The following is a 20360-nucleotide window of genomic DNA, read 5'->3' as shown; positions in this document are numbered from 1 at the left end:
AAAATGAGTGAATCTCTCACTTATCGGTCTCTGTTACAATCATGAATTGTATCACATCATGATAGAATGTACATCGTATACTGATACAGCTCTGATTAGATCGGAGGATAACTACTGAATGACAATTATAGGCTATGTGTCTTTTTGTCTCAAATTCCAGACACACTAAAATTCCGAACAGTCTGCCCAAGGGGCCCCCGAGGAGCTAAAATTAGGAAAACAGTATGGTTTGGTTCATCTTTATCCTTCAATATATTACAAAAAATCATTGATGTTGAGCCAAAACTCTTCTCAAGTTAGCTTAAAAAAAATATTGGAATTAAAAATGCACCTCAAGTTTTTGGCTTAAAGTTAACTTTGAGTATAATACAAGGAATATAAATATAATGATTTTTTTTTTTTCGAAAAAATGTGGACTCAGAGAGAGAAAAACTGGGAACTTCTACTCAATTGAATCAATCGATTACAAAAGATAATTTCATATATTTTTTAATTATTATTGATCAAACACGTTCCAGTAAAAGGATTTAAAACTAAGAAGAAGAGAGAAATTTTATCAAATGAATCTAAAATATTGATGCTAATAATGCCGAGCACAGAATAACTAATATTCGGTTCGAATAGTATCTTGAAATTTTTGATCTTGCGATAATGATGAATGTCTGAAAATATCATGGATATGTGATGTCCGGAGAAGAAAAGGGTGTTGGAAGTGACACTCAAAAAATAGTAGATTTACCCTGTCTGAGGCAAAGTTGTTGAATTCTTGATACAACTTTTCTCTCGTTGTTTAAAATTTCAATGAGAATAGGATCATTCCATATACAATTTTAAAAATCGTGTATGCCATTATGTCAATTAGTGTCTTTGTTTTTTTTTCTGGCTTAATTGAGAGCAATTTGAAGAGTGTAAAGATGCTATTTTTCATATGAAATGGTTGCAAGCTTTGAAGAAAAACAACTTTGAAAATTTTCAGACATTATTCACATTATACAATTGATTTAGAAACCAAAAAAATCTTCTTATAATTATTACATAACAACCTGAAATTACTATTGGAAAGCTTGCAAACAGTCGAATTTTTCAATGTTTATAGCTAGCAAGCGACCAAAATGTCACTACAAAATTGGACACATTTTGTGATTCCATAAACAAACGTATTGAATTTCAATATTTTATTAGATGTTCGGTTCAAAGATATTAGGGCCCAAATTCAAAGGAGTGAATTTTGGCTCTTCATATCTTTGAACCGAAAACCTAATTCAGAACTCAAATTCAAAACAATTCAATGTGGTACCCATACGTGTCCAATTTTCTATTAAGGGGATGAGATTTGTTCCGGGCCCTCCGAAGCGTTAATCCGGACTGCCATTAGGCATAAAAATATTAGGCATAATGGACGTTAGGCATAAAATACGTTAGGCATAATGGACGCATAACATAGCATTCAAACGTCCATTATGCCTATCGTAATTATGCCTATCGTACTTATGCCTAATGTTATTATGCCATCAGTACACACTTTGCCAAGTTGCAAATATTTGGCTTTTGACGTTCCAGACGTTTTCCTAATGTCTGTCGTTTACCAAAGGTCAGTACTCGGTGGACGAACATTTAACAAACTTATATTTCTCCATGTTTGCCAATCGAAAACTGAACGGAGTTGCAAACTTGACCAAATAAAATTTTTGTCGGCATACTTTCGAAGTACATGTTTTGCCGTATCTACAAGTATTGGGTTTTACAAAGTTAAGCAAACATTTGTACAATGATGTTTGCAACAACGATTAGTACACACATGACAACTAAATTTGTCAAAATTTGGCAAATATTAGCACATATGGCAAAGTGTGCACTGATAGCTGTAGTAAGAGGTGATAAAACATTATTTTTATCTTTAAACTCAACTGTTTATAATTATTTTTTGCAAATAAATTTAATATTTTAGAAATATCAGCTGATTTTCTCATATCAGATGCATTTGAAGCTACTGTAAGCCTTAAGTGTTCGGAATGTGAGTCAAAACTGTATTTAAGTGAAAACAGGATAAGAAATTTCTAAATAAATTATTATATTTGGTACAAAATAAAAACAACACAATTGATCTACAGTTCTGTAAGTAAAATTTGGTACTCTGTATGTTTTTTAAATATGTAAAAGGAATCTATTACATTAAAATTTTTGCTATAGTAAAACTAAAATTGATTGAAACTAGCAATAAGGACTATCTATGTGATAAGAGTATACAAATGATGTTATACTCAACTTTCATGCTGCCGTTCTACGCATATTTGTCCCGGGGTCCATAAGGTTACATAAAATATAGGACAAGTAGGCGAAGAAGGGCAGCATGTTTCGAAGGTATCTCATTATAACATACAATACTCTACAAGGAATCATTTAAGTTTTGACACAAACAAGTTCATACAAAACTCTATTACGTGGAAGAGAACAAGGTTTAAAATACGCCGGTTGGAATAAAACAAACCAACTGATTTATATACACTGGTAGATGTTAAATATTTTTACCAGTGTTAAACGTACCTATGTATGTTTTACGATGGCGTCAAATTTGATATTGATTTTTTTTTTTTTGTTATTGAACTGATATTTTTTATTCTATTTTAATTCATAGAATATACAAATTTATTCAATGGTTTCTCACACAAAACCGAATTGAAATATTAGTAGAAACACATAAAACATGATAAAGTATGCCTTTTCCTGTGTACTTTTTGATGATACATTCCCTCAAAAACGAACACACATTTTTATCCTTCCACGTGATTCATAGACAGACCTTACAAAAAACTCTATTCTATCGTTCATAAATACTTATAAAACTAAATTATCGTTTTTCTAAACTCATTAGCACACCGTTGGCGATATTCAGCATCACCCCGTACGAGACCCGCAGTTCCTCGAGAGTGAGCGATGTCCTTAGTCGATATTTTTTCAATATGTGTGCCGCCGTAACTTTCATGGCTATCCGAGCGTATCGCAGTCCCATACAGTTTCGTGGACCTGCACTGAATGGAAGATAGGCGTATGGGTGCCGTTTCGCTGCATTTTCTGGTAGGAAATTATCCGGATTAAACTGCTCAGCATTTGGACCCCATATGTTCGGGTCCCTGTGCATCTGGTAGACTCCCAAAATAATATTGCAGTTAGCTGGAATTGTGTGATGTTCTAAAAAAAAGAAGAAATTGCTTATTGTAGCTAATTTAACCAAATGGTACATTGTTGACCATATTTACCATCAAGTTTAACATCGTTATTTGTTACACGAGCCATAATAGGAACTACAGGAAACAGTCTCATACCCTCTTTGCAAACCATGTCCAGGTACGTTAGGTTTGCGGTATCTTCTGCTGAAATAAATCGCTCCTCACCCGGACAAACTTCCATAACCTCTTGATAGCAGCGTTCCTGTACTTCAGGATGCATTGCCATGAGTAAAAGGACGTAACTTAGCGACTTTGCCGTTGTATCGTTACCGGCAAACAGTGTCATATCAATATGGGAAAATATATCAGCCTGTGACGTATGTATAGATGTTCGCATGTATTTCACGAGGCACTCGATGAAATTATGCGTTTTACTTGAACCATCTAATGCTGCGAACTTTTCGTCTGTCATGTTGATTTGTTCGTGAAACTTAACTTGGCGCACAATATTCTCAGTTATTTCATGGTGAGCTTTAAGCAACGCTTGTTCCGTCTTGTAGGCATCTGTCATGCGATACAAGACTTCTGGATATTGCCAAATAGTAAAAAACCTTTTCGATACGATATGCATGTAGTCACCCATCATATCAACGGTTTTATCTCCCTCGGGGGATGTTTGCATGGAGAAATTACATCCGAATGCTGTTTCTAAAATAGAGAAGAAAAAAAGATAAGGGTCATCAAACTTACATTTCTACAATGCTTCCTTTAATTTACCATAGATCTGATCCAGAAAACACTTAGCAATGTCAACACTGAAATCACGTTCCGGTTCTCCGGCGTATTTTTCGAGCAAGTCCACCAGTATGGCGCTTTTGTTGTTAAAGATCGGAATAAAACTTCCCAGGATGGCGGGTCCTAAAGATGAGTTCAGAGCTTTGCGCTGGCTTCTCCACAAAGGACCTGTAAATACAAACAAGCGGAACTTTTTAGCATTTCAGTCACAACCATTGAAAATGCTTATCACTTACCAGGTGAACTTATCAACGTTCCTGGAACACGTAAAAATGAGTAAAAGAACGCTTTGTCGAGACAATTTTGAGAGTTTAGAACGATTCGGGCCTGTTCGGGATCGAAAATTGCCACCTGTGGGGATGGTCCCAGGTGGATGACAACCGGCGAAGGAAACTCGGCAAAAAACTTGAGCCCGTCGGCAATTGATTCTGTAAAAAGGACAGATTGTTATACACATGTAGATTTAAAAGACTATACAATTTAATTTCGATTGAAAATGCTTGAATTTAATATTATCGAGCAAATATGTATGAGCAGGGATGGAAGCATTTTTCCGAACGAATATGAGGTTATTGAAAGGTGGAAGCAGCTCTTCGTCAAACTTCTGATTTGACACAAGAGATACATGCTCAGGTGCTCACGACAGTGGATGAAATGACAATATTCACACATCAGAATCGATGAAGCAAACCGACCTTCTCCCACATTGAGAGAAGTTAATGATGTGATTGGTTTTGAGATAAACTCAGAGTTTGCCCATCTGTCTGCACCGACTGATTATCAGAATCTGAGAAACGGTACAGCTACCGGAGGAGTGGAAGCAAATGGTTTATATACAATAACGGCCACAACTGGATTGCGAAAACTATCGTTCAATCCCTATCCTAAATGCCGCCTATAAAGTGCTTCTCAGATTATCTTTCATCGTCTATCATCAATGGTAAAGGATGTACGGAATCAAATTGCACTATAACTTTTTACCCGTTGGGTATTTTCTATTAAAATTTTGGGTGTAATTTGTTCAATGTGTATTTGTTTACGCTGTGTACACGGAGCCACAAATTAACCCAACTTTGACTTCTTTTGACGCAATTCGGCTCTTCCGTGGGATAACCCAAAACTAAAACTAAATGCAGTTTACCCAAATTTGAGTAAAAAGAACTTATTTTTTGGGTAGTCTGATTTCTCCGTGTAAGTTTCACTAGCAGATGTGCAATCGTTGTTGGAAGAACAGCAGCGGCACAAACAAATTTTGCGTACGAACCTCGAAAATCCGGATCTATCTCATCGTACCATAATCAGAAAGCTGGGAATGGTACATTCTACTGTGTAGTGTTTTAAATCGGTACCGTAATCCGGGGTATCATTGATCAGCGGGGTAAAATTGATCGGAATGACTCATCTCGTAAAAAGTTCATATTATCATTTATTGATGAAACATTTCCAAATAATGAATGGTGATTCTCTTTCTTATATTCATGAGATAATAAAAGTGAAGATTTTTGAGAAGATTGCGTTTACCTTATGCGTAAATTTGGCAACTTTTCGAAACAATGATTTTAATGGTTAAGGATGACACTACCGAAGATTCATGTCTCACATAAGTTCTGCAAACGATATGAGCAAGGAAAATGCGGTTCTTACTAAAAATGGCATTGCCGAAAACGATTCCGTAGTCAAAACTTTCAAAAGTATGTTAAATTAGGCAACATTGTCGAATTACTGTTACTAATGTAAAATTCCCTTAGGAAATTGCCTACTTTTAGGCGTATTCCGGCGTTCGAGGTGTTTTTAATTTTAAAATAACTCAAAAAGTAAATGACTTGTAAGCGTTTGGCTTTCATATTCGGCTTCAGGGGTCATGATTTAAGTAAGTAACGACATTTTCAATATTACCGAATGTTGTTTACATGAGTGATCAATGTTACCCCATATCAGCTTAATCAAAAAATCACTTAAAACATTTTTTTAAACATGCTTAAATCTTTCTTAAAACAAAATACAGTATATAACCACGAGCTATGGGTGGCAGTACTTGTTTTAAAAATATAAAATTTTCAACATTTGCATTTTCGAACGAAATATTTAAGAAATGTTCAAAAAAATGATCAATGTTACCCCGGATTACGGTACCACGAATATTTGGCCATCGACCGGAAAGAAAAAAAAGTGGCAAAAATGAATCTCCGTATAGTGTTAAGGAGAACAAACGGGTAGTTCAGGCTTTCAAGAAAAATCCCAGATGTAGCGAAGAAACTGAATTCATCCAAAACTTTCGTGCAAGATGCGAAAAATACGTGAAGGACTACATACGTAGGGGTTCCTGGGGTAATATGCACCACTTAAGGAAGATATGCCGAAATGAACACTGAACAACATGTATGTAGTGTTTAAATACACGAATCTAGTTGGTTTGGGTTCACCCTACATGGTGTTGAGAGAATTTTCATCATAATTACAGTAGATTGTTGTAAAATTTTTACTTTTTTTAAACACTACTTTTGTGTGAATTCAGATTAATGCGGGGCACGATGCACCGCTACATTGAGGCAAGACACACCTAAACAAAGGGACATGATGCACCACAACAAAGAGGCAAGATGCACCATCGTGTTTTAAACGTAATTTTTATTTATCGTAAAAACACGAGTTTTGGATGATTTTCGTCTACAAGATGATACAATTGTGCATAAATACGTTAATGAAGACTTCAAATGATCTAACTTTTATGATTGTATAGATTTTTAAGGAATGGATCGTTCTGCCCCGACCAATGGAGTGCATGTTGCCCCAGCCAGGTGCATAACAGAAAATGTTATGGAAAATAGAAATCATTGTGTTATTCATATCATCTCATCTATACAACTATACAACTATAACCCAGTCTCTAATCAACTACTTTATGGTTAAATGTTGTAAAAATCTCAACCCATCGCTTTTGAAACTACAAGTGAAATGATCGGGAAAGTTACATCAGAATCGTGCTTTTCGAATTTATTGTGCTATCTATCTGTTAAGTTTTTCAAAATTTATGAAATTCTCAGGGTGTCAACAATGTGCAACGTTTCATCAATACGCATAGGGTTTTTCTCTCAAAACTCGTTTATTTCAGAAAATCTGATAAGGTGTTTTTTGCCCTGACAGTGCATATTAGCCCAAGAACCCCTTCAAAGTTTAAAAGGCGTCTAATCGTGATGAACGGCAGAATAGGGTAGATAAAACACGTGCACGGACGCTCTACACCCAGATGTTGACAAAGCAACATTGCCTCGTGATGGATGATGAGACGTACATGTAAAAGTAGACGTCCGGCAGCTTCCGGGGCTCCAGTTTTTCACTGCTCATTATAAATTCGATGTCCCTGCGGACGTAAAATAAACATGGGAAAATATTCCCAACATGCTTTATTTTACTCCCTGAATGTTTGAAGACTGTTGGTTGAACGTGTGAATTTCGCCCAAATTATTGTGCGTGTCGTAATTTGATTCCGTACACCCTTTAAATGAGGAATCTGTCAAGCTAGTTTCATCAACAGCCGCTCGACGATAGACCAAATCATCACTGTACGGTGAATCCTCCAAAAATGCCGTGAATATTAGAACCTAAGTAACGCGTCACTTGAATAGCAAGGATTTTTGTATAAGCTTATCCAAAATTTTGTGTAAGAGTTTCTTCAGAGATTTCTTCTAATTCCTTTATGCATTCCTCTATCGATCTTTCCAGGGATACTTCCAGTAATGTATCTAAGTATTCGGCTACACGGGTAGAAATTAGAATCCATAAACAAGATTATGCCTCATTATATCAACACACGCGTTACGTTTTTGTTGCTGATTGCTCGGAATCATGATTCAAATGCCAAAAATGCTGAGTCGCGCATCCGTTTATGATCAACAAAAACAAAGAATAAAAAAACACTACTCTATATTCGAATCTAGAACCTTCAGATTGAAAGCCACGTAATTTAACACTCAACCGCTTCGCCAACTGGAGTTATGGGTGATCAATACGAATGAATTGAAACAAAGCGCACCGCTTAGTGTTTTCCCCCGGGATATTACGCTTATGAAGAATCATGATTTTGACTCCAGGAACCGTGATTTGTGATCCTGATATTATGACCTAACCAATTTATGAATTTCATGGTTTGGGGATCAGATTTGTAGTGTAGGAAAAAAACTTCTTGCCAAGGATTTCTCCAGAAATTCCACCAGCTATTCAGAACCTGCTTCTCACAACTTAGTGTTTTTTTTCTACAGATCTTAGCTGAGAGCTTTCTTTGTCTGAGTTGCCATTTTTGAATTGGTATAGCGTGTGGCATTTACAATTATACACTATGCCAACATAGTTCGAACAAAACGTGTGAATTTCTGAGACATATACTGCCCATACTCGCATAACAGTGTCATATTCTATGAGATTTTCTATATAAATGGGACTGTTATGCAAGTATGAGCAGTATAATGCACATAATTGGGGCGTGGTATATAATGAATATTTTCATGATATGTCATGTAAGCTTCAATTATATGTCATGTAATCCAAGAGGATCCTGTGTGATTACGTGACATATAACACAAATTTACATGATTCCAGACATAAATTTACATGACGTCATGTTTACATCGCATAAATGAAGTTTACATGACGTGTAATCTTCATTATTTTTGACTGTGTAGGGAAGTCAAGAAAATTTCCATTAAGAAGACGGGCCGGGAATCGTACTCAGACACGTACAGCAAGGTCCTGATTCTGTATAAGTTCTTCTAGAATTTTATCTAAGGTATCCTCCAATAACTAACTCGAAGATTTTTTAGAAATTTCTCATCCTTTTATGAATTACTCCAGCGTTTTCCTTTTCATTCCCCCAGCCAGTTCAGTTTGTTTTTAAGAAATAGCAACATTTTTTCTTGGAATTTCTCCAGCGATTTCTTCAAGAACTACACAGCGCAACAAAAATGACATTTTTGCGTGTCTCAAGGATCAAATTATGTGTCTCTAGTAGATTTGGGGTTGCTGAATCTGAAGCCGTGCTCAGAAATTTCCCAGGACGTCACAATTTTTAGCTACAGGTCGCCAAAGTTGTATGAAACATTGGTTTCCTTGATGTTTACCTAAAATTTGAAGTATATTTTGTCAAACTTTTTTGTGATCTTATCCACCAAACATGCAAAATAGGACTGAAACTTTCGTTTTAAATACATTTTGGTTGAAATTTCACGATTAAATTTAGATTGAGCGGATCTTTTTCAACATGCTTGCAGTCTCCATACAAAATTCTTCGTGTCTCTTATATGGCAAAATACAATACTTTTCTAAACCATTAAAAAAAATCTTTTCCGCTTCAAACATATTATAAACTTTGATGATAAGTATTGTTATATACAGAAACTTTGAATTCTATGGCAAATTAAGCAAATAAGTTGGCTGAAATAGTCAATTTTTGCATTTTCAACAACCAATATCTCAAAAACTAGACGTGCTATGATATTTCTGTAAACGGCAATGGATTCAGCCCTTAATCAAGTAAATAGAGGTATTTTGATGCTGGAGACAAAAACGTGTTTCGCAGTGCTATTGAAGGAATTCTTCAAAAAACCTAAAAATATTCCAGAAATTTATTCAAGCATTTCTGATGGAATTCTCTAAATAATCCCCCTAAGAATCAAATTTCCTCCAGATGCACCTTTTCATATTCCTCAACAATTTGTTCCCAGTATTTCTTCTAGGATTTTTCCTTGAACTTATCCAGGGAATTTCTTAAGGAATGGCAGACAATTAATCGTTCCATAAAAAAATATAAAATTTCCATAAAAAATGCAAAATTTGCCAGTAAAGAAACAAGGGTAAATTCAAAAGAAAAGTTAAAAATTTCCATAAAAATATAAAGAAGTGCATAGAAAAAACAAAATTTTTCATAAATAAAAAAATTTTGAACAATAAATAGATTCAAAAGTGCAGTAGAATCGACAATAATCTCACTAAAAAATATCGAATTTTCCATTTAAAAACCTCAAAATGTCCCTATTTTCTTCACAAAAAGCTAGAAATAATTATAAATTTTCCACAAAAAAAGCCAAAATTTGCAATAAATAAATAATAATTCGCCCACAATAAATCAAAAATTTCCATTCAAAAAATCAAAGATAGCAATAGCAGTAAATGCAAAGTTGCAATAAACAAATCCAACTGAGCAATTCAAAATGACAATCAATACATGAAAATGTTGTAGAAAATTCCAATATTTAAGTAAAACTTTCCATAAAAATAACGTAATTTTCCAATAATGAGTAATAATGTGTTTAATGGATTTCATAAATTTTCAGTCAAACTGAAGCATTGTTTTCACATTTGGAGCTAGTTAGTCGTCGACAATTATGTAGATGTAGAAATTGCATTTTAGAGTTCGATAATTAATTACGTAAGAATTTAGGGGAGGGGAGAGCGGGGAGATTGGCCGGGTTTGAAAAAATATTTCTTGCCATATAGATAAAATCAATGTTTCATACAAAAAATCATACAACTTTGCCGAAATAATTAAAATTGTAGCGCCTAACGATGGGGTGTATTAAAAAACATTTTTTTGAGATTTTTCGAAACCTCGCCTCCCCTCCATGTATGATTTTTTGTATGAAACATTATTTTTTTCTATATGGCAAGAAATTTTTTTTTCAAACCCGGCCAATCTCCCCACTCTCCCCTCCCCTAAATTCTTACGTAATTAATTATCGAACTCTAAAATGCAATTACTACATCTACATACGACGACTAATTAGCTCCAATTGTGAAAACAATGCTTCAGTTTGACTGAAAATTTATGAAATCCATTACACACATTATTACTCATTATTGGAAAATTACGTTATTTTTATGGAAAGTTTTACTTAAATATTGGAATTTTCTACAACATTTTCATGTATTGATTGTCATTTTGAATTGTTCAGTTGGGTTTGTTTATTGCAACTTTGCATTTACTGCTATTGCTATCTTTGATTTTTTGAATGGAAATTTTTGATTTATTGTGGGCGAATTATTATTAATTTATTGCAAATTTTGGCTTTTTTTGTGGAAAATTTATAATTATTTCTTGCTTTTTGTGAAGAAAATAGGGACATTTTGAGGTTTTGAAATGGAAAATTCGACATTTTTTAGTGAGATTATTGTCGATTCTACTGCACTTTTGAATCTATTTATTGCTCAAAATTTTTTTATTTATGGAAAATTTTGTTTTTTCTATGCACTTCTTTATTTATTTATGGAAATTTTTAACTTTTCTGTTGATTTTACCCTTGTTTCTTTACTGGCAAATTTTGCATTTTTTATGGAAATTTTATATTTTTTTATGGGACGTTAATATTTTAGCCCTTAAGGAATATTAATATGGATTCCTCTTAGGATTTTTTTTATTAAATCAGGTTTTTGAGTTCCTCCATAGACGTCTCAATGCCTCTCTCAAAAGAATTTTCTGAAAAAATATCTAATCAAGATTACACCCAAAATTCCATCATGAATCTATGATCTCTCAATCTAAAAAAAATTATCCTACAATTTTCTCAAGTGATTCCTTCAAAATTTTCTCCTGGAGATCCACGAAATACTACGGCACTGAGGGGATTTCTCTGAACAATCATTCTAGATTTTGCAGTTCCTACTTGAGCTTTTTTCAAGAATTTTATAAAGAAATTGATTCCCGGAATCCTATGAGGATAAATAACTCATCTAAGGATTCATGCATTAACCCTTCTGTTACCAACCGTTTGGGGGAAAGTTAGTTAAAAAAAAAACGCGTTTCTGGCTGTAACTTTTTTCTCAAAAAGCGGTTTGAGGGCTTGGTCAAAATTTTAGGATTGGCCATCTGGTTCCGGAGTTATTCAGGAAGAAAAATGGGTGTTTCTAGATGGTCAATTTAGAAAAAGTGGATTTGCCACATCAAATTTCATGATTTTTCAAATGATTGCATTCTATGACTGATCTGCACAATACATCAAACTTCGAGATTTTGAAAGTTATTACCTTCTACAAGTGAGCCGCGTCGCCTGGGACCTATTGGTCACTCTAGAACCGGTTTTCGGGTTTTCACATGTGGCACATCAAACTTCATGATTTTGAAAATTATTGCTTTTTTGACTGAGCTACATAGTACGGTTCCCATTTGATCATTACAGGTCCTATTTGACCACTTTGGAACCGTTATTCGGGTCACAGAAAACAGACGTTTGATCCGTAAGAGTGTAAAACTGTGTAAGACATTTGACGGTCATTTTTCTTGAGAACGGTACAGCAACTCCATCTCTTGGCATTCCACCTCTTCCAGGCGACGCTTTTTGTCCCGGAATAGGCGGGTTTGCTGTTCCCGCTTCTTGTACCTGCTGGATCTGAAGCGAACACCATTTTTGCAGGGTTGTTGTCCAGCATTCTTACAACATGCCCCGCCCAACGCATTCTTCCTGCTTCTGCTACCTTCATGAGTTCGCCGAAGAATGCAACTAGCTCGTGGTTCATTCTTCGCCGCCACACACCGTTCTCCTGCACATCGCCAAAGATCGTTTTAAGCACCCGACGTTCGAAGACTACGAGTACTTACAGGTCTTCCTCGAGCATCATCCACGTTTTATGCCCATAAAGGACCACCGGTCTAATCAGCGTTTTCTACACGGTACATTTGGTGCGGGGACTAATCTTTTTTGACCGCAGGTTCTTCTGAAGCCCAGGTAGGTACAATAGGGCGGTTCAATATTTAAAAATGTTTGAGAATCCAATCACCCATATGTTTCTTACCATCCTTACCATAAAAATAGTGTTCTATGAAATTTTCAGCTTTCTAGGTGGTGATTTAAAGGTGGCCCAAAGAAAATGTAGGTTTATATGGAAATTACTATGGAGAAATTTTGAGATATGTTCCAAACACGCTAGTTTTGCAATGTAAATACAAACTTATTATCCCATAGTAATAACTCATTCTTCAAACCATAATAAAGAAATTTGCTGAAGAGAGAAATTCAATCCGACGGATAGCAGAAGAGATATTCATGAGTTTGTTTGCTATTATTTAGCTTAATATAGGATTAAAGCCCTGCAAACATGTACAAAAATCCCGTACAAAATTAGCTCAAAACAGATTTGTTTCTTCAGCAACATCCTTTATTTAGGTATAAAGAATATGTTTTTTTATATAGGATGATAATTTTCTACTTACATTTCAGTACAAGCGTGTTTGGAACATTTCTCAAAATTTCTCCATAGTAATTACCATACAAACCTACATTGTCTTTGGGCCACCCTTAAATCACCACCTAGAAAGCTGAAAATTTCACTGAACATTATTTTTATGATAAGGATGGTAAGGAGCATATGGGAGATTGGATTTTCAAACATTTTTGAAATTTGAATCTCCCTAAGGTACAACTTCCACAGATTATGCGACTCCGTATTTCATGACTAACATTGTTGTCCGCCGTCAGCAAGGATCCGAGGTAAATGAATTCATCTACCACCTCGGAGGTATCCCCGTCAATCGTAGCGCTGGTTCCTAGGCGAGTCATGTCGCGTTCGGGTCCGCCCACCAACATGTACTTTGTTTTCGACGCATTCACCACCAGAGAAAAAGCAAAAGCAACCCCCCCTCCTTCCCTCTCAGCATACGACCAGAGTTCCCACCGGGGTTGGTTACCCGATCTTCCCTAGGGTTACTCGTGTCCCGGCCAGTACCGCGAGGAGGTAGAGATAAGAGTTGCTAGGCACACAAAGGGGTCTATTTTATTCCTGCAGGTACTAGCCATTTACCGTGCCATTTCTCATAGGAATTCCTCAGACAGTTCCTCCATAAATTTTACCAGGGATGGTTTCAGAAAATCTCTTGAGAAGTTAATATCACTATTGTTTTTTGTTTGTTTCAGATATTCCTCTAGGAAAGTTTTCCAAAAGTACCAACAATCTGTTTCAATGATTTCACAAGGAATTGCTGGAATTGCTTTATTGACTTCTTCAAACAAGTTTATATAAATTTCTATATGGATGCCAACAAGAGTACTCAAGAAGTCCTCCAGGAAAAGCTATTAAGATTCCTCCAGAAGTTCCACAAAGAATTATCTCATAGATTCTATATTTATAACATATTTAGATTTCAATCTTTCCCATACAAGTATTCAAACATTTCTCCAGGGAAGCGTAAAATACACCGAAAACAATTTTACTTATGCTTTATTCAGAAATTGCTTATATATAAAAAAAATTTCTTGAATTAATTCGAAAACTTAGTAATTCTATAAAAGTATATTCAGGATTCCCTTCAAAAATTTCTCCTGAGATTTTTCGATTCCATTTTTATACAAATTTCTTCTGATAAACCTCATTATGAAATTATTTGGGACAACTATCATAATTTTTCAAAGGAGTCTTTTAACCTTCGGGCTGTTGCGCTGTTGTACTTTGTACAGCAGTTTTGATTTATATGTTATGATTTTGAAACAAAGATCTTTATCTACACTAAACCAAAATGTATTCGTCAGGAATCTTCTTAAGAACAATACTCGACAGTTTTTGTTTACAGAATGACTCTTTATAATGCTTTATGATCAACAAATGTACATAAAAGTCGCATAATAATTAACGCACTATATACGGTTCGAGTAGACCACAATTTGAAATCGGTATACAGTTAACTCTCCCTTACTCGATATTGAAGGGACCATCGAGTTAGGGAGGTATCGAGTTACAGAACACAAAACCAGTGCAACTGCGATCCAAGGGACCATCGAGGTAGCCTTGAAAACCAACTTTTACTATCGTTCCCTAACTCGATATCGAGATATGGAATATCGAGTAAGGGAGAGTTAACTGTATCTCAAAATCCAGATAATTTCGAAACATGGTATCTTTGGTAAAGTTGTTCTGGAGGTGGAACGCTATCAGATGATACCTCATTTAATCCGGAATTTGTCCGCTAGGTGGCACTAGAGGGCATGGCACTTTTACATTTGTTCTGCAGATATTTCAGGATACTGACCATTTAGAAGGATGACGTCTTCGGCAAAGTTGTTCAGTAAGTTAAGGAATATCATTGTTTGAACTAGTTGATTCAAAATTTTGCCACCAGGCGGCACAAGTGAGCATGAAACTTTTGTTTTGCGTATACTTCAGGATCCTGATCTTTTGAAAAAATGGCATCTTCGACAAAGTTGATGCGTAGCTCAAGGGCTATCATTATCTTAGCTAATCTCGAACCTCGAAGAATTAAGCAAAGAAAGCATTTGAGCTACTGAACAACTTTGTCGAAGATACCATCTTTCTAAGTGGTCCAGATATGATAGCCCTTGATCTACTGAACAAATTTGCCAAAGACGCCATCTTTCTAAGTAGTCAGGCTCCTGGGATATTCGCAAAACCAAGGGTGTTGTACAAAGTACAACGCGCGACAACCGAAAGGTTAAGAATTCCTTCAGAAATACTTCTAGGAAAATCTTCTCTTGTGAAGAAATTTCTCAAGGAATTCTTTAGTGTTAATTGAAAATAGAATGTTTTTTTTATTATTTGTTGGAGTTCCTGAAGCAATTCCTTTATGAATTTTTGAACAACTTCGTGTACAAATTTGTCATACAATTCCTAGAATTGACTCATCCAGAAATTTTAAAAGAGTATCCTTTGAATATTTTCCAGGATTCCCTAGAAACAATCTCATCGAAAAGTTCTCCTGAAAAAAGAATTCCTCCAAAAAAATCCAGGTTTGCAAAAGATGTTTGCAAAATTATCTTCAACGAATCCTCAAGAATACTTCTAGTGAAGAAAATTAAAAATAGAACTCTAGAAGTAATCACTACACAAGTTCGTGGTGGTATGCAATGTTAAAACTATTATACGTATCGGTTCAGTGCTTTTTAACCTTGATGTGTGATAATAAAGTTCTTGAACGCCTGGACCAAGCAATAGTTCGTTGAAAATCCCATTATGGTTTCAAAGTAATTAAATGAGTTCTACATTGTGCAAAATTGTTCACCCATAGAATCTGAGATCTCTAAAAATCATGAAGTTTTATGCATCGCATAGCAATATTTACTGATTTTCAATAATTGGCCCCGGAGTCCGTTCCTCGGAAAACCTTATACCGCTTCCAAAGTGGTCCTGTACTGTGCAGCTCAGTCATAGAATGCAATAATTTGCAAACTCACGAAGTTTGATGAGTCACATGACAGTATTTACTCTCCTTCGAAGTCCGACCCCGGAACAGATTCCTCAGAAACCCGAATAACGATTCCAAATTGACCAAATAGGTCCCAGGCATTGCAGATCATCCATAGAAGGTAATTTCTTTCGAAATTACGAAGTTCAATGTTTCCCATGACAATGTTTACCGAATTTCAATAATTAATCCCGGAACCGGTTTCTCGGAAACCCGGATACTGATTCCAAAGTAGATAATCGTCTCTAGTATTTACTCGCTTCCAAAAAAAATGGCCCCGGATCCGGTTCCCCGGAACATCCGGAAATTTTGATCCGCTCCATGTAGTGACCATGATGGACTTCTAGACATCTGTCTTCATTGTTGTACAGCTAATAATTGTAAATGCTTACCTGATTTCACATCGCAAATCCACTTTTTTCTAAATTTTTGAAACACCTTTTTTGATTTTTGAATAACTCCCGAACCGGGTAGCCAATCCTAAATTGCTGGCCAAGCCCTCAAATAAGAAGGATATTCGCTTCTTGTGTCAAAGTTTGGTTCAAAAATATCGAAAAACAAAAAAGTTACAGCGTTTTTTATTTAACTCCCGTTTAGGAAGTTGTTAACGGAAGGATTAATACTAGATTAGATTTCATCAAAGAATTGATTCAAAAGTTCTTCCAGGAACTCTTGCGGGGACTTCTCCATAAGGTCCTGCTAGACTTTTTCCAAACTCTACTCGAATCGCTTCATGGGTTCCAATGCGCATATTTCTTAATATTCTGCCTAGAATATATTCCTGCAAGAATTTCTCTAGCTTCTTCCAGGAATTAATTACAGAATTTTTTTATTGTAGATCATTATTGAGATTATTGTGATAGTTTACCAAAAAATCCCTAAGCCTTTTTCGAAGAATAGTTTCATTGATTCCTTAAAGAATTGCTGCAAGCATTCCTTAAAATGTAATGCAATATTTCTTCCAGAGGTTACTTCCGGAATTTCTCTGGAAATTTATGCCAGTATTGGATTTGTCTCTGGAACATTTTCGTTAATAAAGACAAAAACCTCCATGAGAAACCAAATAATCCTTCTTAATGATCTAAGATATTCATAAACTATATTGAGTACAGGAAGTAAAAGTAACCGGTGAGTAAAGGGAACTTAAGCATTGCAATACATGCTCACGTACAAACATAATCTATTATGTTTAGAGGTCAACGCCTATCTAAGGTTATCAAAGTACTCGTTCGAATAGAGGACTTCGGATCTATACGCGTAACCAATGAACTTCTTGACGTTACTGAAGAAGATGAGAGTGTTCAAAAATTGTTTGCGGTTATTCAAAACCTCCTTTGGTCAAGGTCTTCTAATATACATGCGTGTTTCATACTCATGCAGTGCTTGGGTTATCCAAGAATTCCGTCGAATACAGGACATTGGATCAACTTACTTCTGAATACGCTTTCAAGTCACCATGAAACTGTAATAAGTGAAGGCCTTCAGACCTACATGTTGGTAGTCTTTTTGAAGGTTATTGAGTAAGGGTCATACTTACACGGCAAACAATAGAATATGTTCTACTCATATTTGAGTCCATAGGCTGTGTAAGTTTATCTAATAATCTCAATATATAATAGGACTTCGGATCTACAACTATAACCAGCGAACTCTCAAAGGCTATTGTACAAGGATCATACTCACGCAGTCTCAAACCAACATAATCTATCAAGTATTGAGCCAAACCAATGCTAATGGATTCAAAAGCTCCTGGGTACAAATCTTCTTATCGACAAGCACAACCAGTTATTAGATAACCTTAAACAGAGGTTGAACTGAAAACTTACTGGAGCTTAACTATATGATGTTATATGAATTTTATATTCGTTCGCAATGTTCTGAAAGGTCACTCGTTATTATTGTAGATCTGAAGACCTGTATTCCAAGTATGTCTTCGATAATCAACCATTTAATCGTTGCACTAAAATCGGGGAAGAATATAATTGAATAATCCCGCATAGGTTCTAAAAATCCTTCAATTCTTCGAAAGATTCATTGGTTTCAATGGAATATCTGAATGCCTATACTCAAACAAGTTCTTACATAAACTTAAGCAGTCGTTGAATTGAAAACTTTGTAAAACCTAACTAAGCCTGCAATGATATTATCCTTGTTTTCCATTATCTGAAATGTCTCTCGTTACGCTTGTAAATCTGATGACATGTATTCCAACATCACTGGTTACGCTTGTAGATCTGAAGGCCTACATTCAAAGGAGTTCTTGTATAAGCGTAGAGAGTAATTGAACTCAAAACTTGACAGAATTTATTTTCATGGGCCTATATAGGTATAACTGTTGTTCGGCAACCTTAAAGAGATCACTGGTTACACTTGTAATTTTGATGATCTATTTCCAACGGTGGCCTTAGGAGTTGTGTTTGATCCTTCGACCTTGACTCTTGCTCCTGCGGGGGCGGGCGATAAGGGCAGGATCAAACATGTCGCGCGTCGGTCAAGTAAAAGTGGAAAAAAGGCTTATACCACTAACCCAACATCCTTTCCATGACAACTGTGGGGATGCAGAGGTATACTCGGTCCCTAGTAACAACGGTTGCCTAACTAACATTCCTTTCCTTTTCCGATGACCGTGAGGACGTGGCCGGCACCGTTTTTGACTTTTAAAACTTGAGCTCTCGATTTGTGCACACTGAGAATGGTAAGCTAATCCCAAGCCATGCCCAAGATTAATTTAATCTCTGTGCAACTTCTATTGTACAGGTCAATCACGGAGTAGCAACTACGAATTGTACGCTCATGCTCTATATCCAACAGTGTCCTTGTATGTCCAAGAACACCAAGGCAAGTTATCTTATAGCTAGTTTATCATAAGCTTTGACACATAAGTCTTATGTTCAGTCTATTTTGTATGAATCTTCCAAATTTTATTCATTAGAAGCAATCTTCCAAACTATTCCCATGTTCTTCGTCACATACTGATCACTCACTCATCACTTATCACTGACTTATTCCAGTCTCAATTAGACGTTCTTATAACAAAAATCCAACATGGTAGTTCTTCTTTCATACACTGGGAATGTAGATTGTTTTCTCCTGAGTATCCCCAATTTTTTCTTCAATTTTACACAACATTGACATTTTTACAACTTTTCAAACTCACTATAAAACTGCAACCACAATCCATTCAATATCCCAATTAAAAATAACGTTAAACAGAAAGAAATCGTTCAATGTGCAATAAAAGCTCAAATAAAGGCCTTTTTTACCTGCCGTCGCGTTGAAGAACTTATGAGCATGCCCGATCAACGGCAACGTCTTGGGACAGGACATGGTAGCTAATGTTTTGTACATTTTCCTCCGCGTCCAGTGAACGTATGAAACCACAATAATCACACCCGCGCAGATGTACGGAACAAGCAAGTACCACCACATGATTCCGTTTGATCTTAACACTGTCTTCTTTGGCACTGTGATCGACGAAACAGGAGCAACACCAAATCCGCTGCAGCTATCGAACTCAAATGACCAGCTCTTCACACGCTACGCAACATTTTATCTCCTAATGCTAGATGTTAAATGTAGATCGCATTCTGCCAAGAACTAGGGCTGACCTAATGACGTTTGGCCAGGCCAGCTGATTTCGTCGGTTACCGGGTTACACACACCTTTCAATAGATATAAACTTATAACGCATATTTATTAGAGTACTCGCACAGTGCACCAATGTGGTGTAATTCGGACAAAAGTGATTCCTACATACTTAACCAAAAATATGCAAAATAAAGTGAGATTCACACGAAAAAGGATTATTCTGTACTATCATAATGATGCCATAGAATTACTAAGAAAACAATAAACTCAAAAATGAGCTTAAAATATACTTATTAATTTTTTTTATTTTATTACTACATTAAGGAAACGACACTTGAAACGAATGTATATCATCAGTGTGAAAATAATCTAATATTAAAAACCAAAAATCAATTATAGTTTTCTAAAACTCATTTTGGGACCAATATTACAAAATATTATCACCTGAGTTACCTCAGGGATGTCAAATATCTTTGATTGTTAAACTCAATTTATAATACTCTCACATAAACTGAAAGCTATTTATTTAAAAATTTCAAGTAGACATGACGCGATGAGAGAAGTTCCAATAAATTGGCCAGATGAAGTTAAGTACCTAGGGCTCATCTATATAAATAAAAATGGAGTGGTGTTTG

General features: G+C 35.6%; 1 protein-coding gene across 1 annotated transcript; it reads right to left on the bottom strand.

The window, feature by feature from the left end:
* Window positions 1-2152: 2152 nt before the first annotated feature.
* LOC5576776 (probable cytochrome P450 313a4) lies at window positions 2153-19691 on the bottom strand. Its single transcript, XM_021852209.1, has 5 exons — window positions 19401-19691; window positions 4199-4390; window positions 3945-4130; window positions 3258-3875; window positions 2153-3189 (listed from the first exon to the last, which is right to left on the bottom strand). The coding sequence occupies exons 1-5, from the start codon at window positions 19564-19566 to the stop codon at window positions 2849-2851; spliced, it is 1503 nt and encodes a 500-aa protein (XP_021707901.1). The 5' UTR covers window positions 19567-19691; the 3' UTR covers window positions 2153-2848.
* Between the last annotated feature and the right edge of the window lie 669 nt (window positions 19692-20360).

This window comes from Aedes aegypti, chromosome 3, assembly GCF_002204515.2.
Source record: "Aedes aegypti strain LVP_AGWG chromosome 3, AaegL5.0 Primary Assembly, whole genome shotgun sequence".
NCBI classification, from domain to species: Eukaryota; Metazoa; Arthropoda; class Insecta; order Diptera; family Culicidae; genus Aedes; species Aedes aegypti.
The sequence above is the reverse complement of the archived record's forward strand: the minus strand, read 5'-3'. Positions and strand labels throughout refer to the sequence as shown.

Coding starts and splice junctions, on each gene's coding strand:
- LOC5576776 (XM_021852209.1), bottom strand. CDS start 19,566: ATGTGGTGGTACTTGCTTGTTCCGTACATCTGCGCGGGTGTGATTATT. Junction 4,131..4,198: donor AACGTTGATAAGTTCACCTG/GTAAGTGATAAG, acceptor TTGTATTTACAG/GTCCTTTGTGGAGAAGCCAG. Junction 3,876..3,944: donor TTTTCTGGATCAGATCTATG/GTAAATTAAAGG, acceptor TCTCTATTTTAG/AAACAGCATTCGGATGTAAT.